The sequence below is a fragment of the Pteronotus mesoamericanus genome, unplaced genomic scaffold, assembly GCF_021234165.1.
Source record: "Pteronotus mesoamericanus isolate MK-2021 breed Mesoamerican mustached bat unplaced genomic scaffold, CSHL_Meso_final contig_48, whole genome shotgun sequence".
NCBI lineage: Eukaryota > Metazoa > Chordata > Mammalia > Chiroptera > Mormoopidae > Pteronotus > Pteronotus mesoamericanus.
In genome coordinates, this window is record NW_026555180.1 from 2,615,503 (window position 1) to 2,641,052 (window position 25,550).

The following is a 25,550-nucleotide window of genomic DNA, read 5'->3' on the forward strand; positions in this document are numbered from 1 at the left end:
AAAACTTTGATGTTCAAGATGTAGAATATTGACGAGGAATAAGGAAAGGGCGATCAGAAAGAGAAAGAGGAAAAGAGCACAGTGAAAAGACCACAGACTACAGTGGAGAAACACCAGAAAAGAGAAAGGGGAGGAAAAGTGTGGTAGAGAGAAGGGAATTAAGGATAAAAATTTGGAAGCATTTTGTAACCACACAGAATCAGGAAAATGGAAGTAAAGTTTCTAGCTAAAACCTGAGATTTGAATTCTCTTGCCCTTCCTACATCTCAAGGCCCAACTCTCACTGTCTAGCACAGTGGTACAATCAAGGTAGGAGAAGCCCCAGTTACAAAGTCTGGCTCATTGACACAACCACACAGGCCCTACTGTTCCTGTGTATTTGAGGAAGCCAAAATGCAAGTCTCTCTTGAAAGTCTGTTTGGTACAGGCATGTAGTATCTCACACGCTTCCAAAATCTGGAGTTCAGAGACCGCTTGTTGGCCACATGGTCTTCCCTCCACTTGATGGTACCGTGCATTTTCATCAGGTGCTGGAGGGAATCTGGAAGCCCAGCAAGCTGCAGTCCACCTGGCTCACTTAGAGCCTCCATTTCAATCAGAATCACCTTGCAGTCATCCTGGATGAGGGCATTGTGCAAGGCAATCTCCTGCTCGAAGGCAAACTCTTTGCTGTGTACGACCTGAGGTGTCAGGATAAAAATGTGCCGCCGACTCTTTTGGATATTGGTTTCCACCACAGTGGCCACATCTAGTAATCAAAGACATGGAGAAGATTTCCTGTTACTGCATTTTTAAGTCTAATGCTTTGATCATAAATGTTTAAAACCTTTTAAAAATTGTGACTGTTATAATCTGGTGTGAGATCTTAACACTATCAATTCACTTATCTGGAAGAGGAGAAATGTGTCTTACCCTTTTCACAATGAGACAAACCCCACGGCCCTCTTCTTTCCCAAATAGATCAGTCCTAACTAAAGCAGAATACTTCCAGTTAAATGCAAATGTAGAAGTATTTATCAAGAGATAAAATTCAGGCCCATTGGCTATATATTATCTTTTTAAAAAATTAGTTTATATGTTGTAAAAGGGCTTAGAATTTTAACTCCCACATTAAAGAGCACAAACTGAGGAACACTTATTCCACTGAACAGACTAATGTCCATAGGTAGTACTGGATCCAATTCATGCTCCCCCATAATCTCTGTTTTAGAAATTGCTTTAATCCAAACTAGAAAAATCTTAAGAAAGACAGAGCCCTTTGGCAAGTCAGTGTTTATAAAACATCAGCTACATAGTGATTTTTAACTAATTTCTGAGTGGACTCAGAAAAACATGTAAAATGTCCAGATCTCACTGCAAGGAGGTTGACAGCATTGATTAAGGGAACCAGTTATGAACAAAACAACTGCAGATATTCTTAAGAGAGTGGTAGCTAAAAGATAGCCAATTTACTTAGTCTGAAATAACAAAGTAAATAGTATTTACTTTGAGCCAGGTAGAGACGTTGGGTCAGTCAGGATCCTAACAGAAAACTTGACACACTCAAAAGGACTGATAAAAGCATTTAATGAAATGAGAATTTATAAAATATGTGAGCAGAGCCTAGGGAAATCAAAGAGAGATGGTGCAGAACACCACAACTGGTAATATCAAGGAGACATTATACCCTCTTCTGTGCAAGGGAGGAAGCAGTTATGGAATGCAAGGAGTGTAAAAAGGCCTGAGGAAGGTCAACTGACAGAAAACCTGCTCCAGGAGAGAGAAGTGCAGCTACCTTGGCAACTTCATCCAGAAGGGGCAAGGGATGTGCCCCTTCCTCTCCAGAACTTCTGCCAGTGCCTCCCTTTGGCCAAAACAAACATGGAGCAGAGGGCAAGGGAGGATGGATTCCTTAATGACCAGCCACCCAGGACCACTGGTTGAAAGGGGTAACAGAGTAGATTTGAAGGAGCAAATGGAAGATAACTAGTGTGGGAAGAAATATACTACATCAGTCAGTCAAAAACTTTTTTCTATGGGAAGAGTAAAGTTTGGTGTTGTTTGATTGGACTTTATTTTACTTTGGTTGAGATAAGGTCAGAAGACATACTTGAGGAAGGGGAAGTAGAAAACCTTTCCAAATGAAAAACACCACCAGAAAGGCAACACAAGCTTGAGCCTCAGCAAGCTAGCATTCATGTTTGGCTGGGAAGAGGTGTAACGAAAAATGAGGTTGATCGGCCTGAGAAGAGGTGAAGAGCTTGTGGCCACATGTAGCACATAGTCTGACATCATTAATAGCTAGAGTCCATGCAACTTCTTGAGCAGACGTATAATATGACTAGGGCATTTGAGTGTTGTGACTCATGACTCTGTTTTCCTGTGTAGCTGGTGGGGAGAGCTGGAGGAAGAAGAGAGCTTCAGGAGAGGACTTAGATTACAGTTTCCTGAATTGTACATTTTATGAGTCTCCCAGGGCCATTAGTAGACTATTAACATTGCTCAAATAATATAGGAAAACCAAATTCACCTGTTGTGTGTATCTTTTGATCCATAGGCATGTGAAATGCCAGTTTAAACACATGGTTTACTAAACATTAACTTTTTTGGACTTAGGTTCATGATGTCCCTCCCTCATTCACATTCCAAATGCTTCCTGGTCTCTGAGGAATTTGGAAAGGGTAAGGAAGGTTCATAGGCATGTGTCATAAATATAGAGGGAATGTAAGAATGACTACTGAAATGCTGGAATTGTGACATAGCTGTCAAAAATACGTGAATTCAGCTGGTAATAGTAAGAAACAGAAGACAGTTTTAGTTGTTCTTGTGAGAATACAAATTTACAAATGTTTCATCAACATTAAGGAAAGCCACACAACTCTGTAAATATTTTAGAATTGCCTCTGGATATTAGAACATAATTCTTTGGTTGTAGAGCCTTCCTTCACATCTTCTAGAGACAATTAAGAAATGTTGAGTAATCCTACTATTGGACATGGGAAATAAAGTAGGGCAGTGTCCTACTAAATCCACATACTAAGGATTCCTTACCCTGTCTTCACATCTCTGACACTACTGTGAATACTTTGTGATAAGCGTGGCAAAGGAACAGGAGAAGCAAAGATTAAGTATCTCCTTCTTTTGGAGAAATATTTAAAATACCTGTCTTAATGCCTAGAATAATGATTCTAAGTCCTTATCCAATTCAGGGATAAGACCACCCATTGCTTAGACTTCTGATTAAGTGAATTTCCATAATGTATGTTGATAGTGTTACCTTCTCCAGGTAGCAAATCTCGCCCATAAATGCACAAGTTATAGCCACATTTATTTTCAAGAACATCAGGCAGAATCTGGTGAACAAAGTAGTCCACAGAACTGGTTGCCTCCAGACTATCTTTGTGGTTCCGTGGATAGATAACATAAGCATCATATATCTTTCCATCTGAAAATAAGAGTAAGTAAAACTTTATTACCTGGTTCTACAAAATTATTCATCACCAAGTTTTATGGTTAGTGGTGAATGTATCCAACCCCCTAAATATTGTAGAATCCAGAGATGATGTAAAATGTCATCAGAAAATCAGTCTTAATCCCAAAGTTCTCCTTTTTATTGCCCCACACTGAATGGTAGAGAAAAGGGAAGAACCTATCCAATTTAGTTGAAGCCACATTGTCACATTTAATCAAGACTCTATTAAGAAGTGTTGTTAACAATATCACCATGATAATGACTGGCACTAACAATGTGCCAAGTCCTGCAAACCTGTAGTAGGTGCTTTGAAAATCAAGTCTTCAAAAGATAAGGGCAGGACAAAATAGTGATCATTATTATTATTAAAAGAAAGTAAAATGAAAAAGTCATGGATAAGGTATGCTTTGCTGAGAAAATCTCAATTTTATGTTTTGTCTTCTCCATGCTTCCCCCAGGGAAATGAAAATGCTAAAGGATAATAGTGGCAGAAGAATAAAAAATTTTAAGGGATCTAAATTTTCTATGAATCCAGTAATTAGCCCTAGTGGATTGGACCGTATGGAATATCTAAATTCCATCTGTCTCCAAATGAAAGAACAGTGTTCACATTTAGCAGGCAGAACTGTCTTCTTTCATGTATATTTACTCAAGTGCGTAGTCAAGACTCTACAGAACAAACAGAGTTCTTGTATTCTTATGTACCTGTCTAACCTCTTCATGTTTGGAAAACAGGAACACTTTAGTTACTGTTTTAAATACCACACTGTTTGCCAAAATACATTTTCCAAAATAGGTAAACCTTTCTGGACTTGGGGCAGTGTGTTACTGGGCTTCAGTAGAAAGAGCAACCCCATTAGGGAGGAAGTTTGAATTGTTGAGATGCATCTTAGAACCCCAAGGAGTAAGAAGGCAGGGTAAAGAATGGCCTCTGAGTGGACTCATAAAAATTTACTAATTACATGCTGGTAAGCAAAAGGGAAGCTGGGTTTTGTAGCATAGCTATTAAGAGATTGAGACAAGAAACCAACAGCTGTTTTGGAACCTTTTCTTTTGAAGAACTTGAAACTAGCTACTTACCATTTCTAGTTTTGTAAGGTCTCGCTATGTCCCTCCATAGCAGAATAACCTCAATCCAGAACACTTTAAGCATTATCATCATGATATTGATTAGCATTAACAATATGCCAAATCCTGCAAGTATGTAGTAGGTGCTTTGATGATCAACTATTCAAAAGATGCGGGAGGACAAAAAATGATCATTATTATGAAAACAAAGTAAAATAAACAAATACATGGATGCTGGCCTCCACTGGGTGTACAAAGGATTCATGCAACAGATGCTGACTTGGAATCATCATGTCTGCTATAAGAATCAGTCAATGAACATTTATTGAGCTCCTATTGTGTACAAGGCACCAGGCTAAGCATTGTAGGGAATTCTTAGAGCATACGAGACACAGAGACACTTGTAAGCCTAACTGAGACAGGAAATAAAGGTGTGATTATGACGGGCAGATGTTTTTAGAAAGAGTGGTCACTCCATGCTGGATTAGGTAATGAGGGCTTCCTGCAGGAGGAGGTGTCTGAAGAACAGGTAAGATTCAGATTGCTGCAAAAAAGAAAATGGATTACTTCTGGCAAGAGAAAATGCTGTGAACCTAAGGGCAAAGATGGGAGTGTGTTTTCTGAGGAAGTGGAGTAATTTAATTTGGGGAAACAGTGAAAGATAAAATAACAAAGGTGGATCAGGGCTAGGTTTTGGCCAGAATTGAGGCCCCAGCTAAGGCATTTAGCCTTTATTCTGAAGGTCATGGAAGCTATTGAAGACTGTTGAGTGAGGTGTTAACAATGAACACAGTTTTAAAGTAAAATTAATCTGATGACAGTGAAAGGAATCTGATGGCAGTGGAAAGAAACTTGGAGTACAATGGGAAAGAAGTTTCTGCAATGCTTGGAGTGAGAGCTGAGGAGGGCTCAAACTCACCTAATAATGAGAAAGGAATGGACAAGCCCAGTACTGGGAGCAATAAGGAGAAAGAATTAACAAGTCTTAGAGACTTGTTAAACCTGGAGTTGGTGGTCTTGTGAAGTTGAAAAGGAACAGAAGCCATTTAAGCCTCTAAAGCTATCTGAGAGAGATACCAAATAGTTGGCTTCTAGTCCCACACATACGCCTTTCTTCTCTATGGTGAACATCCTTTAACCATCACTGAACTTTATCCTATGCACATTGCTTCATAAAGTACATATGCAAGATGGTCCCCATCTTCAAGGACATGTAACAGGTATGTATCACAATACAAACTGAACATAAAAACTGAGCCCATTAATAGTATTTTTGGCTGTTTTAACTTACTTCTTTCTTTATAACTGCTATCATATTTTACAAATAGTCCCACTTAATGATGCCCCTGAGAAGAATCCCAAATGAGAACTGGTTATATTGTTGTCCTTTGATTTTCACCTCAAATCTCAAAACATGAGCTCCTGGGTTTGACATAGAAAAGCACTGGCCCATGTTAAAAAATTCTCCAATTGTTCTTCAGCTTCCTGAGTATGCAGCATTATGAGATCAAGATTGGCCAAGCTGAAGTGATCCAAAACTGGAAGGCAGGGGGCAAGGGAGCGGCGGATTGGCAGAGAGCTTACTGTCTGCACTGTCATCAGTTTAAATGCTAAATATTCCCTAACACATCATTTCAACAGGATTCATCCTCAGCTTACTTTTTCTAAAACTCCTATCTGGAAGTATCCTGGAAATCTACACTTTTTGTGGAGATTGTTGTGAAATAACTACAGATGTGGCTGGTTATTTTCAAATGAAGGAATGCAATTAATCTAAGACATTGAAGGAAGTTGAAGTTCAATATCTTCCTAAGTGTTAATAGCTTTTTACATATATAAATAATTTCTTTACATGATGACAGAACACTAAATACTTCCTGGAAGTGCTGATAAACAGGAAAACACTGCCTGTGTTTGAATCTTGGGCTTATAACGTTAGTATTTGACAACTTATTCACCCTCCCTTTGCCTCAAATTCCTTCTCTTTAAAATTAGATGATAGTCTCTTTCTCATGGAGTACTGATTTTTTTTTTAAAGTGAGAAATTCAATGGAAAATAATTAGGTCCTAGTGCATAGGAAACAATAAATAAATGTGTGATATTATTATGAGTATCAAATATTTATTGAATAATATTTAGTAATATGAAGATATAGGCTTTTTAAATTTTTGTTTTTAAAATTAAAGACAATGCTGTAATTTCTTTATTCTATGATTAGAAATAAGGGAATTAATTGTGACAGCCTGACAATAGTAGCAACAATTTTTGTTTAATTTATACAGTTGTTGAAACAGTATAACCTTATTGATTTGAAGAAAAACAGGTGAAAGACAGCAAATACAAATAAACTACAATGAACAAAATCACCAAATACATTTAACACAAAAACACTTCTAATTCACATGTAACCAGAGAACATCTCTAAACTGAAAATGTGAGTAATGCATAGGAATCAGATTTTCTTACTGGAATAGGCAGAAGTTATATATTTCAGTTTTCCATTCACTTTTTCAGCCTCACTAACAAAATGTGTGTTCTTTATGACAAAAAAAAAATACATTATAAAAGGGAATGTGTTAATAACATGTTATTATAAAAGGTAACAAAAGAAAATGTCCACAGTTTGCTGTTGGACATTTCTTTCACATATAATGAGATAAAGAGGTCTAATGAAGTGAGAAAGTGAACGGATGACCAAGGAAGCAGATGGGTGTTAAAGAGGAACCAGCAGGAGGAATGGGGGGAGGGAGGAAGAGGAGGAAGGAAGAGGAAGAGGGCAGGTGAGGGTAGAAAAAAAGAAGTAAAGCAGTAGTGAGGCAACCAGACAAACAGGAACAGTCTGAGGAGACCTTCCTGCAGAAAGTCAATGTTCTCAAGAGGAGAAGCACATTTTATTTGTTGGTCCACTTTCTTTGTCTTGATGTATCCCCCTAGAACCATACTGCAATGTCTCATTTGCTAAGAAAAAGATTTCAGCCTATAGCTCATACAAGGAACTCAGGTGACCAAAGTCTCAGAAACACTCCTTACTTGGCTTTTTCCTCCTTAGTCTTAAGGTGTGCCTTCTCAAGCCATGGAAATTCAAGGCCAGACAGTCATACTTCAGCAACAAATCTCCTTCTCTTACATCAGCTATTCTTAAAATGGTGCTTCGACAAGTCAGCTCATTGCTAGAACTAAGAAGGCAACGTGTTATTTTCAAGGCTTATTTGTGGGTTGCAATTCTGTGGCAGGAAAATGGGATGTTTTAACTTGAGTGTGAAAAACCTGTGATTTTGCTCTTGTTCCTCTTGAATTCTTGTTTCACCAAAGTTCCCAACTGTGCTTCCATTAACCTGCCACAGGATGTCAGCCATAATCTGAGAGCCTTTCCCAAAGCAGGCAGAGCAAATAATCTTTGCTGTTTTTCCTAGAGGAGAAATAAAGAAATTCAGCAATAAAATTAAATTCTGCAAATAGTATTTACCTTAATGCAAAATAATTGTTGATCATCTAAAGTGTGCCAGAAATTATTATTTTCCTTCCCCAATTTTATCACCTTCACGTTTCTATGCCCTCTTCTAGCCTCCTCCCCTCTCCCGTTATCTTTATTTCATATACAATTAGGTTTAAAGCTCACCTCTCCTCTCCGTCCTCACTGGAAGAGGAAACTAAAGAGACAAATGACTCAAGCTTCACCAATCCCATATTATAATGCAGTATTTCCCTTTATTATTTTTTTAAATTTCTTTTTAACTACTCTCCTTCATACATTTCTCCTCCTTTTGAATACTCTTCATCTTTTTCTAGGCTAGTAAAACAGTTTTCCCTAACCAGGCTACCATTCCAAGTATTTAATTGCCTAACAAGAGCCGTCTTTAGTCCAACTCCTTTGACTTCAGAGTTATTTCTTTCCGACCTGAAGTATGGACTGCATTCCTACAGCTGGAAGCATGGGTATGTGCATTCAGCTATCCCCTTCTGAGCCCTGAGCTCCTGTGTCTGCAATTGGATGTCTGAAGTGTGATAAGGAGCTCAGTGTCTTTCCAAAGGGACAAGGGAATAAACATTAACAATTAGAACACAAGGTATTCTCATGTTCTGGTAGAAAGATTGACAAGTGATATGGGAAAATAGGGAAAGAAATCATTGCAGAGAGGAGGGCTGCCATATTGCATAAGTATATGGTGGCCCTGGACTCGAATGAAGAAGAGGCTGTAATCATGCTCTCTGGCAGCAAAGGAGAGTGGCATGGGGCGATTTCACAGAGGAGGTGATATTTGCAATTAGTGTTGAGAGAAGGGATGGAGGAACAACATGGGCAAAAGCAGGCAAGAATGTAGAAATGCTGCATGTCAGTGTAAGAGCCATGAGATGATCAGTGTGATAGGAACACGGGGCACATGGATTGACAGCTGCATATGGGCCAGGATGCAGGTGAAGACCAGATCATGAGGGTATTGTTCCACATGCTAAAAACATTGAATTGTATCCCACCTTTAGTGGGGAACCAGGAAGGCAGAGATGGATAGAGTCAGAAAGTCTGGATTCTCATTCTTCTGTCATTGATTATTCACAACCTCAGGCATATCATCCATCCTGTCTGAGCCCAAGTATCCACAAGTTTAAAGTGGGAACAATTTCTACCTTCTGGATAGAAGTGACAATGGCACATGAGTTACGAAGTACAATACAAGTGTAAATGCTGTGTCATGCTGTGACCACATATTCTTGAAATGTGCAAGTGCCCAAGTGTTTCCACCCTTGACATCTCATTGAACCCTCAAGATCCACTATACACATTACTTGACCCCTACTTGGAGAATTCAGATCAGGGGTCAGAGGGAAGGATTTTCCAGACAACATTAACAGCATTCTTAAAGTTTTCTTACCGATTTCCACATCCTTTGTTTCATTTTGTGGTGGCGCTATAATTACTGGAAACAAAGAAAAGCTTTTCTCCTCTTAAATCAAATACAAATGGAGAATATGAATATTAGAACAGCATTTGGATGGTCATCAATATAAAACTTTTATTTTCATATTTCTATCCTATTTCATAGCAATATTTCTCAAATTATCTGACAATGACAATGGCAACAAATATGCATATACACAGATGTAGAAACACGCAAATGAAACAAAAATTTTAAAGTAATACTTTGTCTTATTATCTCTTTATCAAAGGATGCTCTTTGATATTTTCTATTCCCTTTTATCTCATTAAACAAAGAGCAGTCCAACACATTAAGTTAATTGTATGACCTCACAATTGTTAGAAATCTACAATTCTATAGAAAGGGCATAATGCTACAGGAAATAAGAGTTCAAAAGATGCATGAGGATGACAAACACATAACTTCACTCTTCTGCTCATAGCCTTCTACCACTGTGGCCCATCCTATTAGGAAATGCTAATTTCCTATGTTCCTGATTCTTAGAGACCATGAAAAGAAACTCTGGGCTACTGGTGCACTCCCATAGCCCTCGGCCCTGACTGACTTTAGTGATTAAGAACCCCTGTGAATTTTGATATGAATCAGTGAGATACACTAATAGAAATGTGGTCTGCTGATGCTCATTTTACAACAGCAGAGCTTTGAAAAACACCAAACACAACTTTTTTCCATTGTTGCTTTGCTCTCAGAAATCTACCATACATAGAGGTGCTACTTCCTCTATATCCACTAATCAAGATAGGCTAAGGAGACCCTGACTCTTTGTAGATGTGAAACTCTCGATTGTAAAGTCTTTCCCCTGAGTGGGCTTTTATAGGATTTAAAGTAAATATTTTAAAAAATTAGAATTAAGTGACCTACTTGAGGTCTTTAATGATGTTGAAAGCATTTCAAACCAGGATTGAAAGCCACTCAACAGGACCTATGTATCTTTATAAAGCTTCTCACTTGACTTACTAATCCAGTGAGTTATAGTAGAGATCAAATAGACTTTTTTCTATTTCCAGAATATTTGCCAACAAATTGGGAGAAGAAAAGTTGATCTTGCTCTTCAAAGAGCTGTCAAAAAATTAAATTAGCATTTAGATCACAATATCTTTGAAAAAATAGGTAAAAATGGGAAGAATACATGCGTTTGGATTAGCTGCACAATCTTCCTCTGAAATTTCTTAAATTTTGATAGTGGTCTTGGTAGAGAATGTGCAAAATAAGATGAAGTAGAAGGAAGTACTGAGGGGAAGATGAAGTTCAGGAAAGTCAACAAGAAGGGCCTTATTCCAGGACCTTACCATGAACTGCGAATGACCTGGTTGCTGTCACATTGTAACTGGCTCCATTTTCATTGTGCATAAATCTGCATGTATAATCACCTGCATCTTTACTAGTTGCATTGTCAATCACCAGATATGTCTCATGTGTGTAGTACCTTGATCCTTGAAGAGCTTTACAATTCTGAAATTAAAAAACAAAAATGCCATTCCACTTTCAGTAATTCTTACTTTCATCTATTTGGTGTAATTTTCATTTATTTTCTCCAAATTCCTTTTACCTTAAACCACTCAACAGGTGCTGTCCAATTGTAGAGGTCAATGGTAGGACAATATATTTTGGAATTTTTTTCTAATCCAAAGGTTGTTGAATATATCACATCATCTGGAATATTGCAATCTGGTAGTTTTTTATATATGGTGACATTCACATATCCAGTCTTATTGAAGGTGGGACTATTAAAAAGTCAAACAATTTTTTAAAGTTACTTAACATTATGCAATAACTTTATCCAAATCTAGCTTTTACTAATTACTGTTTTTCTCCTTAAAATGATGGCTTTTTTCTCATTTAAAAATAATCATTAAAATCTAGGGTTTTAAATATATTTTGTTACATTTGAGATAAAACATAACCCTTACAACAGTCCTAAAAAAGACTCCCTCACCGTTTCTTCATATACTGTATCTGCTGTAATGAAAATTACCCAATATAATAAAGATAATTAGTATTTATTGGAATCCACTATGTACCATTCATGGTATTAATAATACCTCATTTATTCCCACAATGATTTGAACTGAGTTATATTAATATATGAAGTTTACAGATGAGGAAACTGAGGGGGACAGAATTAACTTGCAGGCATCACACAAATAATAGCGTGAATTTCAAACTGAAACTTGTCTGACCTCAGAACTTAAGCACCTAATTATATACATCCTGTTTTTTTATATAGTACATCTGACATTTTCTATTTATCAAATACAGGTACAAAATCAAAACACCTAACAATTTATATGTAGAGCGAGTAATTTATAGGCACACATTCTCACATAAGCTTCTTTAGCTGACCTCTAAGATGTAAGGCAATGGTAATTACCATTTTGCACCAATCGTAGGCCTCTTTGATGCCCAGCGAATAGGTTACTGTTCTTTGTGCTGCTTTATTCTCACTTCCAGGAAAAACTGGGTGACTGGTCTTAGTTTACCTGGTCACTATGAAAACTAGATCTTTTCTAACTGGGCCACAAATTAATCCCTGAAGTTATCCATCCAAATAGTTAGTTCATAATCACCTACACCCCAACCAGATGGTGTTCCTAGAAGCACTCTTTTATTCAAATCACTTCATAAATTCAATGGTACCAAAGAAGTCTAGAAAGGGAAGGAGAGTAAGGGTAGTTCAGACAATCAACTCTTACAGAAAAGAGAGCAAGTCTAAAGACTAGGGTGGCTGATACTACCTTCGGATAATGCAAGTATAAATTCCAGAATCCTCAACTTTGGCTGGGAGAAGCTTAAGACGTTCCCTTGAGGCAAATACACGACTTTCTTTCTGGGTGGTAACACTTTTGTTGGTTTTTGAGTAATACCATTCTACAGGGTATCGAGATCTTTCTTGTCTAGGACATCTCACAATTAAAGCCTCACTTTCCAGGCCCCAGGATAACTTGTCTGTAAAGGAAAAAAAAAAATATGACCCTGAAATTATCATATAAAAAGATTATAATTCCCATATACTAGGATATTCCTCTCTAGTATTAAATTGAGCCATACTTTGTGATAGTTTAACTGAGAAAGGACACGAAAATGATTAAGACCTTGTATGAAATGTTCTAATGGGTACCACAGATCAGTGAAATAATTTGGAGCCAGATTCCCCAAATTGCTCCAGTGGAAAAGCAGCCATGCCTAACTATACAAAGTATGTTGTCAATTAACAACTGCTTACAATGCCTCTTATGTGTAAGCACGCTGTTAAATTTTCACATATTCAAATATGTAAAACTAAAATTAGGTAATATTTATAAGGAATTTATTTTCTTAGATTTGTGATGGAAAATGACTGTAGAGCATAAATGATTTTTCCAGGTTACAGTTCAACTGGAACAACTGTAAACAATCTGTTTAAAACAAGGCACATGTTATTGAAATTACTTAAATTTTTTAATTATAGTTGAGAAGAAATACTTACTAAATGTAGCAACTGTGAAATGTGTAACAGCTATTATAATTGTTAAGACCTGAAGTCCCATTCTCAGTTTATCGGTCTAGAGCAAGTGTTGGCAACTGATTGTTGAGATTATTCAAGTTGGCTCTGTGACATGACAGTCAAGGACTCTCTGAGGAGGTTGATGGTGCTACTTAAGATTTATCATTGGAAAGAGCTGCCAGTGTCTCTACTGAAAAAAAAAAAAACATGCAGAATCACAAGTAAGATGTTTATAACCATGAATTGTACTTGCTTAATAACACCCAAGAGAATTAATAATTCAACAGGTGTATATTGTGCATAAATATTTATAACAGCAGGGTTTCAGACAAACATCACTGCATTTCTTCCTCCTGAACCTGGGGCTATATACAGTGACCTCACAATGCTCTCTTGCTGTTTCACAGTCTGAGGACAATGTACAGAAAGAAGCTAAATTAAGAGGAAAGAAAATGGATATCTAATTTTGAATAAATTAAAACCATAAAATTTGACAGACCCTGGAAAATACAATACTATAAATTCTAGTGTAAAATTACAACATCCACAGAGGTTGGCAGCTGTGTGAACACATATGAACCACACACAGGCACACGTGCAAATAGTCATCAAAAAGCAACTAAGAAATACAGGAAGGTGATGGGTAGAGCATTAATCAAATAGCTGTCCTGGACACTACAGTAAATCCTTAAAAAGTTGTCCCTTCCTTAACTTGCTCCCAGGATTCACCAAAGACTTTCTGAAAATACTTAAAAGTCTGTGGAAAACAATTACATACCTTTTTTTAATTTTAGCCAAAGAATCACTTAACTCCACCATTTTTCTTAAAAAGTCAGGGATAGGATGGAACCAATATGGAATTAAACATACAAACTTTAATATAGTTCAAGAAAGCACATTTCCTTTATAGCAGATTGTTAATACTTCTCTTATTAAATGTATGAGAAAGTTTTTTTACAAACTTTAGATAAGTAATTGATGCTTACCCACACTGAAGTATATAACACAGTGAACTCCAGGTCAATAACTGAGCTCAGAATAGTTTCCAGCTCTGTGGCTTCTTCCCTGAGACTGCTCAGGTGCAAGCACTCTCGCTTTTATTTTTAAAGGGGAGATGCCCAAAGACATCCGAAGTCACCACTCCACCCACCCAGAAAATTTGATTTTTCGCAAAAACTCATGACTTATTCAAATATGCTGGTACATCATGAACCAAGAATTCTTAACCTTGGTACATAAATATTTAAACCTAAGGACAACATTCCTTTAAAGGAAGTAATCAAATTACCTCCCTCTATTTTACCATCAGTTTCTCAAAACAAATAATGCTTGCTGTTTATCACCCTGATATTATTGTCCTTTCAATTCTAATAAACTTGAAATCTTGGGTCCTTGAAACCACCTTTCCAGACATTCCCTGACACTTCTGGCAGACACTTGCTGGGCAGGCTCAACCAGTTTTAGCAGATTTGAGCAGAATTTCAAAAGCAAACCATGGGGACAAGCCCTGAGAGGTAAGTAGGCCTTGAAGAGATTCTGGAAATGTTCTATTTATGGTTCTGAATGTGACACAGTCTCATCCAAAAACAGACTCCATTTCCTCAGATATATAATTTTAAAAAGTCCCTCTTGGGTTCTCAGTTTGGATGGGAAAACCAAGTTTTTCTAAGGCATTCAGGGAACTAGAAGGAGGCTGTGAGTAAGAAGGCCACCTCAAGGGGAGTAACAGGAAGACCATAGTTCATGGGCTCCATGTAAAATAAGTGATAATTGCAAATTTGGTTTTAGCTCTGCATAGCTGGTATGACTCTATGATGAGTAAATTCAATTAAATTTTGAAATTCATAGCATCCCAAAAGGATTCAGGAACTAAATTCTAGATCATCATCATCATCATTATCATCATTATCATCATCACAGCTAATCTTTTTCTAGAACTCTCTCTCTGCCAGATACATGCTAAGTGACTAACATTTTTTAACTCTATTCTCATGACTACCCAAAGATACAAACTCTATTATCAGTGTTCCCGTTTTACAGATAAGGACCCTGAGGCACAGAGAAGTTAAGCAACTTGTCCAAGTCACATACCACTAAGAGGTAAAGCCAGAATTTGAACCCAAGGAGGTTGGCTCCAAAGGCTAGATACCTAGTTACCAAGTCATAATGCCACTAGGTAAGTAAAGACAAGTGGGGTTTTGAAGTTTACTACAGCATCCCTCTTCACCACCCCCCAACCCCCAACTGTGTCTGACAATGCTTCTAAGCAGTCCTCCCCATCTCCATAGGGTTAATCAGCATTTGGACATCAGTCACATGCTCTGACAGAAAAGATCCAATCTTATCACTCCTGGAAGATTCACAATGAGATGCTTGATATAAGTTTGGGGAATTAGGTCTGCTTGTTATTATTCTCAAGTTAGTTATCAAAGTTCTTAATATCAAGATCATACAAGTTTTGGCACTGAGACCACAGAATCAGGAGCAGGCATGCTTGGAACAGTGTCCTGGACAATGTGAGCTCTAGATAAGATATTTTTAAATAAAATAATACAAACTTTAACATACTTATACTTGAATATAAACATATTTTGTATTCTAAAACATCTTTTAAAAATATTATACAAGAATTTATTCATTAAACTAAGTCACATTTACATTGTTTTCCTTGTTTTAAATAAGGTTTCATAGTTAAAAATAAGGTTTCAGTTAGAATTTTAATGTAATAACCATGAAATCTTACAGAAGTATTTAATAAATTATAACTCAATATAAAATAATTCAGTCATCCATTCAGCAAGTCTTGCTATTCAAAGTACAATACTCTGTGGTACTTATCAATATTAAAATTTTATAGATGAAAATAAAAACCAAGGGTGACACTGGTAAATTGGATGAATCTCACCCAGTTGTGTCTGGGGTTGAAACCAGACTTGTTGAACCTCAAAGCCAAGTTTATTTGTTTTAATCAACAAAAAATGAAAGAGATTGGAGCAGTAAAGTTTTCCTTCTTATAGTAAATGAAATAAACTAGTTTAACTTCTCTTAAACCTCTTCTTTATAAAGGTCTAAACCATTTTGGCTTCTAACTACTCTGACACCATGCAATACAGAAGTAAAGAAATTTATAATAATAAGACAAAAGGTAAAAGGCAAAAACTTTTAATAAATAAACAAAACAGAAATGGTGAGCCTCTGAATTTCTGCCAAGTTAATCAGGAATCTTCCAGTGTCTTCTTGTCTCTGACAGATACTCTCTTTTTAAGATTACGCAGAACTATGTTTCATTTTCAATATTACTCTAACCTAATTTTTTTTCTGATTTTTGAAGTTAAGTTTTGAAATACTGCATGACCCTATTTATGGTCTAATTCTCTGACATTTCCTGTGTTGACTGGGATGGTGATTACATAAGTGAGTATAATCATCAAATCTCACAAAAGAGACCCAGATTCATTTATGAGATACCATGAGAAGTCTCTACTAGAGGCCTTGTCAATATTTTATCATCAAACTTTCCATAGCAAATAATCTGTGGAGGACACTGTCAACTACTTTGGTAAATAATTCTGAGAACAAGTTGTCCAGAAAAAGTTCTTCAGTCTGTTTTTAAAAAAAAATTTATAATTGTCCCTCTGAAACTAAAAGCAATCAGCCAGCCTTTTGTAGTTTTTTTGTGAGAGCAAATACAGCACCTGAAATATTTGACAGAAGCAAAACAACACAGGCATTGACCATGTATAAGGACACCAGACACACTACAAGGGAGATGGGCCTAATTCTGCATTCTGCATTGTGAGGAAGCTCAAAAGAAAAGTAGTGGAGAATATTGGGAGCTCCTAAGGTAGGCTCATCAGTAAGCCTACTATTGGCTCATCAGTAAGGAAATATTTCAGTGGTTTAATAACCAGTATCATTGTACAAATGAATTCTGCATCATCTAGCCTTGTAAGGGCCAAATGCTGAAACCAAATATCCAATGAGTACTTCTTTTTTAAGGTGTCCATCATTGTTTTAGATGCTGAGGATACACCAATGTACCAAACAGAACAACACAGACAAAAACACCTCTAATGTGCAATTTATAGCCTAGTGGAGAAGGACAATAAGGCATAAAAATAAGTTTAAAATATTTAGATGGTGATATGTTTAGAGAGGAAAAGAAAACAGACGAGGGAAGTAAGGAGAATTGGAGAGGTGAAATTTTAGGTAGGGTGACCTGGGACAGCTTACTAGAAATGTGGCATTCAATAAACAGCCAAAGAACAACCCAGGCAGAAGGGGAAGATAGTATGAAAGCCCTAAAGCAGAAGCATTCCCAGTATGTTTGAGGAACAGCAGAGTATCACGTGGCTTCAGTGGAGTATGAAATAGCAGAGAACTAAGAGCAGATTGGATACATTTGGTGACCAAATGATGCATGGCCTCATGAGTCATCTTGACCATTTTGGCTTTTACTGTGTGAGATGGAAACCACTAGAGAGGTTCAATCCAATGGATGGTATGGCCTGATGTAGGTTTAAGCAAGAATACTCTGCATGTTGAAAATACTTTTCAGGAGGACAATGGATAAAGGAGGGAAACAAGTTAGGATGCTACGTGTTCATCAAGGTGAGAGAGATGGTGACTTGGACCAGGGTGTGGGAGTATAGGTGGTGAGATAGGCTGGATTTTAGATATAATTTGAGGTATTACAGATAGGATTTCTTGATGGATAAGATATAGGGTTTGAGAGAAAGAGCAATCAAAGGTGACTCCAAAGTTTTGGCCTGAGAAACCAGACAAAGGGATTGGTATTTACTGAGATGGGGAGATTAGAGGTGGAACAGGTTTTGGAGTTAGATTAGGTCATTTTGGACATAGATTTATCTGTTACACATACAACTGAAGATGTCAAGCCATCAGTGGGATATTTGCTTCTGAAGGTCAGGAGGCATGTTAGGGCTAGAGATATACATTTGTGATGTGTTAGTGTACAGAAGAAATTAAAACCCCAGAACTAGATGAAATCTTTAAAAGTAAATGTTGATACACCAAAAGAGTATAAAAGAGAACTTCTCCTTTCCTCTATAAAACTTCCCTAGGGGGAGGTATTCATCTTTTCCTAAGAGATAAATTTGTTTCTGTATATATAAAACACTACAGAAATGTTAAGAATTTAGCATGCATTAAAATAAGTTTTTAACTTAGAATCCTTTCTTTTTTTTCCTTCTTTTGTTTGTTTGCTTGATTGTTTTACAAATAATTTTATAGACTCTGAGTCCTCTTTGGGAACACTGCATTACTTGTTTCTTTAAGTTTCAGTGTGTTAATAACAAGTTAAGATTGTAATAGTATTATACTGTTGTCAGTGTCATGAATTGCTTCCATGTAACTGCTAAAGCCAATGTCAGTCCTTAGTCTTGACCTTACCTTGTGCTCTGAGCCTCTGTCACAGTGAAGTAATTTCTCCTCCACCTCTCTTCAAAACCCCACTGGCTGCTCTTCACATCTCCTCTTTCCCCCACCATCTCTTAGATCAGTCTTTGAATTTCTTGTCTATCTATACTCATTTCCCCATATGATGTCATCTAATTTCTTGATTTTAAATATCATCCATATGCTGATTACACTCTCAGAGTTAAACCTGCTGTCCAGACTTTTCTTTTTAACTTTAGACTAAGATATTACCTGTTTACTTGACATTTCCACTTGTCTATATTTTAGATTTCTCAAAATTCCTGCTCCTCACACACACACACACACACACACAAAAAAAAAAAAAAAAAAAAAAAAAAACCCTGCCCTTCCAATAGCCCTTACCTTGTTGGTTGATGGCAATTCCTTCTTTGCAGCTGCACAGATCAAAACCCATGAAGGTATTCTTATACCTCTTTCTCTCCAGTACATCTCATCCAATCTATCAGCAAGTCCCATTGAATCTACTTCCAAATATATTCAGAACCCAACCATGTGACCACTTGCCATGGTCCTCACTACTGATCCAAAACACCACCCTCTCTTGCCTGAATTATTGGAATAGTCTCCGAATTTGTCTCTTTAGTTCTTCTCTTGCCCCCTATAACCTATTTTCAAAGCAGGAAGCAGGAAGATCCTTTTAATCATTCCTCTTATCAAAACTCATCTTTTAGTCAATGGAAGTCAAATTCTATGTGATGGACAAAAAGCCCTCATGGTCATCTGCCCCTCACCTCTTATTTAGGTCCTTCTATGCCCTCCACCTTCATTTCATTCTGTGTATGCTTTTCTCCTCTCTCTTCCCCACACATCCCAACATTGCCCCCACCTCAGAGAATTGGCACCAGCTCTATCCTCTGTTTGGGATTCTCTTCACCTGTAAGACATCTGTCTGACTCGCTCCATTACCTCCTGCTTCATGACATCTGTACTCCTCTTCAAATGAGGTTATGATCCCAATTTCCTGCGCCCTGCTCTATTTTCCCATGGAACTGATAGCCTCCTAATGCACTAAATACTTGACTTATGCATTGCATATGTATTTTTCTATTTTGTTTGCTTATGTATCCCCAGGGCAGGTCCTCAATAAATACCTTTTGAATGAGACGAATGAATAGTCTATTGCTGCATAGCATGAGGATTAATTAATTTCCTCTCCAAATATATTTTTTACTTAATTGAATCATTTTGTTTATAATAAAGTTAGATTTAAGGATTTTTGAATTATAAAGGTGAAAATAGAAATAGGAGATGACTAAGCCCTGGATTTGAGCCAGAGGCCAGAGGCACAAACCATCACTGAGAGACTAAAAAAGGAGGATAATTAAAGTAGCAACAAGCATATATTGAAGAACAAAGGAAAATAAAATCAAAAGGAAACATGTTTGAATTAAACCTCTAATTTGCTCAAATACTGTAAACTACTCTAAGATCATATGTTTGGTCACCATGACTTAAGGACATCTTAGTTTTATGAAACTTAATGTAGATCACATTTTAAAAAAGTTAATCACTTTTCATGGAGGCTAATTTACTAGAAAATTGCTCTACAAGTACCTTCTCTAATATCTTTTGAACATTGGTGTTTATGTCAGCAATGATCTAACAAAGGCTTGTTGGAAGGAAAATGATTAAGTTTCCAGGAAACAATGCTCAAAATAATTTAAATGCAAATGAAACAACTTTGAACATTCCATCCCAGAATCTTTCAGAGTTTTGCTCAGGAAGAATAAAAAAAGATGAGACAATTCACAACTGAAGTCTCTGTCTTTAACTCTATGCTCACCATGAGTAGTGAACCCAAGAAAACTCATCTCTCCTGAATGTGGGATTCCATAGATTCTGTGATTTTATTTAAAGTTTAAGATTACAGCTCAGATGGTGAATTGAGGATATGCAGGTACCAGTGTAGAGTAAGCCAAGCTTCCAGCAGAGAGTAGCTGATGTTTTCTGACCAACTAGGGACCCAGGGTGAAGAAGATTCTATAAAGTGCTGATTGGTCCTGGAGGTGGTCAGAGAGAGTGAGGAGCAGGGAGAGCATCCAGGGCCCTGAGGTGCACTAGGATCACCATGTTCCCTTTCTTCAGGGATAAGCTGCCATCCTGGGAGCCTCGGTTGTCTTCAGTGGGGCCAAGAATGTGGAGGCTCCCATGAATAGTGACTCAGCCCTCAGTCCCTTCATTGTTTTTACTGCAAGGCTTCTAAGAAAAGGTATAAGGAAGTCTTGATTCCCAGCTTAGAGTGAGCTCAAATAGGCACTTAACATCCACTTAATTCATGTTTAAGGAAGTTGTCAAAAGATGCAAGTGATCTTGGATAAGTTCTGTGGTTGTTGATCCATCCACCTTAGGAAGAATTTATAAGCTCTTATCAAAATCTCAGTTACATTCTAGTGGATGCCATTGTTATTTTATGTTTTTCCATCAGTGCACTTCCCTTTTCACCTGAGGCTCAGCCACACGTGGCTCCAGAGCCAATTCTGCCAATGCAACCAAACCATTCCCATGCTCATATTCAGTCTTTGCTGTTGTGAGTCCAAGCTCTCACCAGCCTTAGCATGGAGTAGTAGTTGAACACATAGTATTTGAGTCAGCCAGGTCTGAATTTCACCCCTACTACACAGAATTATCATAAGAGCACCAGTTTATTGTGTATGGAAAGCACTTGGCACAGGGTCTAGCACATAGCAGACTCTCAGCAAAAAATTATTGTTTCTGTTAATGCTATATTTTTACAAGTATGTTAAAGACAATTTTGTCCCGGACAAACTGGAGCCATCTCATCTCTTACCCATGTCCCTTTCATCACCCCATTTCTCCATTCACTCCTATGTTTGAGCTCACTCCTCAGTAAAAATTCTAAAAGAAAACATAGGGGGAAAGTTTCATGTTATTAGTCCTGGCAATGATTTCATGGATATGACACCAGGAGCATAGAAAAATGGGTAAAAGGCAAAAAATAGACAGTGGAACTACATCAAACTAAAAAGCTTCTGCTCAGCAAAGGAACAATCAACAGAATAAAAAGGCAGCCTATTAAATGGAAAAAAATACTTGCAAGCCATATATCTGACAAGGAATTGATTTCCAAACATACAAGGACTTCATACAACTCAATAACAAAAATAACAATAATAATAACCAAATTTTAAATATGGGCTACTGGCCAGGTAGTCCAGTTGGTTAGAGTGTGTCCTGATACAGCCAGGTCATGGGTTAAATCTCCAGTCAGGGTACGTATAAAAAAGGGCTAAAGGATTTATACAGAGAAATTTCTCCAAAGCAGATATACAAGTAAACAACAGGTAATTATAAAATGTTCATCATCACATATCATCAGAGAAATATAAATCAAAACCACAATGAGATGTTATCCCACACCTGTCATGATGGCTATTATCAAAAAAAAAAAAAAGATAACAAGTGTTGGCAAGGTTGTGGAGAAAAAAGAAACCTTGTACATTGTTGATGAGAATGCAAAATAGCACTGTGGCTATGGAAAAGAGTATGAAATTTTCTGAAAAAGTTAAAAGTAGAAACATGGTATTTCTCTACAATCTAACTTCTGGGTATCTATTCAAAAGAATTGAAACTAGGATCTCAAAGAGATATTAGCATTCCTATGTTAATTGCAGCACTATTTACAATAGCCAAGATTTAAAAACAACCTAAATGTCCATCGAAAGATGAGTTGCTAAGAAGGTGTAGTACATTCATATAGGGAAATACTATTCAGCCCCAACCTTAAAGACATTATGCTAAGTGAAATAAGCAGTCATAGAAGGACAAATACTGTATGATTCTTCTTATCTAAGGTATCTAAAATAGTGAAATACATAGAATCAAAGAGTAAAATGGTGTTTTCTAGGGACTGGGTGAGGAGAGTAAAATGAGGAGGTAATCAACAGACATAAAGTTTCTGTTAAGCAAAATATATAATTTCTAAAGATCTGCTCTACAATGTTAATAATAGTTAACAATATAGTTAATGTAGTTATCAGTATGGTGCTGTATATTTTTTAAATTTGTTAAGATATATCTCATGTTAAGGGTTTTTACCACAGTAAAATAAAAAACAAAAAGTGTAAGGCCCTTGTTTAGAATCCAGACAACCTGTGTAGTCTTTCTCCTTCCTCTTTCTGGGAATTGGACTTGACTGCTGTCAGAGTTTTGTTCAAAGCCAGAGGGACCTTTCTCTCCACCCTGAACTAGGGCCATACTCCCTTCACACATTCTCACACATGTGTACACTCACAATCTTGGCATCACCCCTGAGGGGAGGCTCCTGCATTGTGTTCCACTCTCTAGGGTGCATTTGCCCTTGGATATCAGTCTCATCCAACACTTTGGAGGGCCTTTCTTTTTTGCATGTCTTTAATTCACATACAATTTGGAAATGTGGAGGGGTAACCAGAAAAATACAGACCCTCACAATTATAAAACAAATATTTTGAAGGACCTAGATGAAGAGTTTCACTACTAACAAAGCAGGTATCTGAAAAACAAATACACCCCAGAAATGTTTGAGCCATATCTGCTCCAAATATCAAGACATCCAGTTAGAAAAGTACTTTGGGACCAATCTCTTCCTCTAAACAACCTGTTCAAGGAAAGAGAAAACTTGATGTCCTGCTAAGGATTGTATAGAGTTCAAACCAGCAGCCACACAGCCTGTCTGCAGGGCACAAAGATAAGAGTTCCCAGAGCAGGAAAGGGAAAAAAAACAATGACAATGAAGAGAGCTAACATTGTTAAGTGTTTGCAATCAGTTTTAAACTTAGAAACCACCCTCAGAGCTTAGTGTTAGTAGTAATATGCTGGTTTAATAGGCAAGGAATACAAAAAATTAAAGAGGCTAGATGAGTTGCCTACAGTTGTGAATCAAATTAAGTTTAACAGCAGGGACGTATTGAAGCTCTGCCTAGCGTTTTCTGTCTTGAATAGTCTACATAGAATAGCTGAATTGGGATAACAATGTCTGTACCAAGATCTTGGTGGGGGTGGCAATTATGAATAGTTTGGCCTCCAGAGCTAGTAAAAGAATTGCCACAGCTAGAGGCAAGCATACCCTCATTTCTCAGCTCCTGGAGTAAATTAGAAGGAAAAACCTACAATCAGAGGGTGAGGCTCATTCTACACACTTTGTTGAGCTGTCTTCAGAGATATATATATTAAAAAAAAAAAAATGGAGCCATCAACTAGAGCTTATAGCAGAATTAATAAAATATACTTTTAAAAATGTAAACCTAAGTCACTTATTTACTCACTACCCACTTCTCCCCAACCCACCCCCTAAAAAAGATTGGCCTTCATCAGCTCACTCCTAGCCATCAGTCTCATTTTCACCTTGAATTTCCTTGTCTCTCATGGCTCTAACTCCTGTCCCTCACAACAAACACCTCTCCCTCGCCCCTTTGCCCAGCAGCTCCTTACCTTCTAAGTTTTTTTTCCTCTCCCCACCATCTGAGTAGATTCCATTTATGGATTTTAGTAGATTCCAGAAGAATGAATCTGGAATATGAACACTCTGTATATATACTGCAAGGGCCTTTCCTTCCCTACCACCCATCAGACATTTCCCAATACCTAACACCTAAGTTCCAGGGTATACAAACATGGCTCCAAGGGACGTTATCAGTCTGTAAATTGGTTTTCCCACTGGTAATCTTATTTTTTCATACACAAAAAATAAATAACAACTACTATTTTTAATCTAAATTTTTGTTTTCAAATCCTATTCTTTTTGAGATAAAAGTGTTTTTGAAAAACACCCCAAAGGCACTTACCATCAGTGATGGTACTTGAGCTCTTTCTTCCTCAGCTTCTTACCATCAGAGTTTATTCACTCTAAAAACCAATCTCTAATAGTTCTCTGCTAAAAACAAAAGCCAGCGTTTTTTAAAATCCTCCCATTCTCCTTATCAGCAAGGACACAGGAACATGTTTACTGATAAGATGAAACTGATAACCAGCACTGTTCACAAATGTTAACTTCAGTTTTCAACACATTCTCTATTTGAAAGATCTTTAATGAAGCTTACTCCCAATTTTAATATTATCTTAATGATTATATTTAATATTAACCATATTTTATCTCCTTGTACATGACTTTCTCAGCAAAGCCTCCCTGACTCCATCTAGGCGGCAGGTCACTCAGTGCCCTGAGAGTGGTCGGCAGATGTCACTGCCTGAAAGCTGCAGCTCTTGGAGAATGTGCACATGTCTGCAGCAAGTTTTACTGTGGGTACCTCAATGCTAATGTTTTGAAAACTCTGATACACTTGGGTGTTTCGTGTGTGCTCTGCTCTGTGTGTAGGGATTTTGCACATGCTCTCCTGTGCACTCCTCAGAGACTCAGAGAGACAAACTGATTCCCTTCCCTGAGGTAACAGCCAGTGAAGGTGAAGCCTCCACAACTGGACTCTTTCTGTCCACCAGATGGCCTATCTCACATATGGTTATAATACACATTGCGGATACATTAAAATAATTAAAATTCAGGATAAACTAGCTTGAGTCATTTATGTGATTTTTTTTTCAAAAGATGAACTCTCTAATATAATAGAAAGGGCATGATCTTTAGACAAAACCTGGCTTTCCTCTTACTACCCATGTGACTTTGAGCAAATGCCCTAATCTCTCTAAATCTCTTGTGCAAAGGGTATTGTTATCAATATTAAATGAATAATCTATGTCAGAGGTCAACCATATTAATAAATACTGGTGGCTTTTGGAGCTTTCATATGCTCAACCTATTCCATTCACCACAAATGCACTTAAAAAACAAACTTCAAAATTTATTTTTACTGATATTTGCATCCAGACCAAGAAAGCCAAATCACTTCCTCTACTTACCTATGGTCAGCAAATATAAAAGATGAAAATCTACAGCAGAATCTAATCACTCCACAATATTTAGGTAAGGATACTTTTACATGAGGTTGTCTATCACGTCTCCACTGTTAGAGAATTGGAGAAATGCACTTAATAAATCAAACAGTACTTATTGATGTGTCCTGTAATGTGTCAGGTACTGTTCAAAATATAAGAGAAGTATGAGACTCATTTCTGACCTCTAGTAACTTAAACTTTTATGAAAAAAAATAAGATAGCAATTTACAAATCTAAAAAGTTTTACTTGAAGTTAGATAT

General features: G+C 37.1%; 1 protein-coding gene across 1 annotated transcript; it reads right to left on the minus strand.

The window, feature by feature from the left end:
• Nucleotides 1-273: 273 nt before the first annotated feature.
• IL1RL1 (interleukin 1 receptor like 1) lies at nt 274-12,984 on the minus strand. The gene is made up of 10 exons (XM_054577963.1): nt 12,924-12,984; nt 12,193-12,403; nt 11,007-11,181; nt 10,747-10,909; nt 9,392-9,463; nt 7,788-7,929; nt 7,551-7,696; nt 4,532-4,678; nt 3,257-3,424; nt 274-748 (listed from the first exon to the last, which is right to left on the minus strand). The coding sequence occupies exons 1-10, from the start codon at nt 12,982-12,984 to the stop codon at nt 363-365; spliced, it is 1,671 nt and encodes a 556-aa protein (XP_054433938.1). The 3' UTR covers nt 274-362.
• Nucleotides 12,985-25,550: the final 12,566 nt, after the last annotated feature.

What these genes read in the sequence shown, in the direction of transcription:
- IL1RL1 (XM_054577963.1), bottom strand. Translation starts at nt 12,984, where the DNA reads ATGGGACTTCAGGTCTTAACAATTATAATAGCTGTTACACATTTCACA. An exon ending in TATACTTGCATTATCCGAAG is followed by an intron (nt 11,182 to 12,192) that starts GTAGTATCAGCC and finishes ACTTTTTAATAG; the next exon opens with TCCCACCTTCAATAAGACTG. An exon ending in CACCTGTTGAGTGGTTTAAG is followed by an intron (nt 10,910 to 11,006) that starts GTAAAAGGAATT and finishes TTTTAATTTCAG; the next exon opens with AATTGTAAAGCTCTTCAAGG.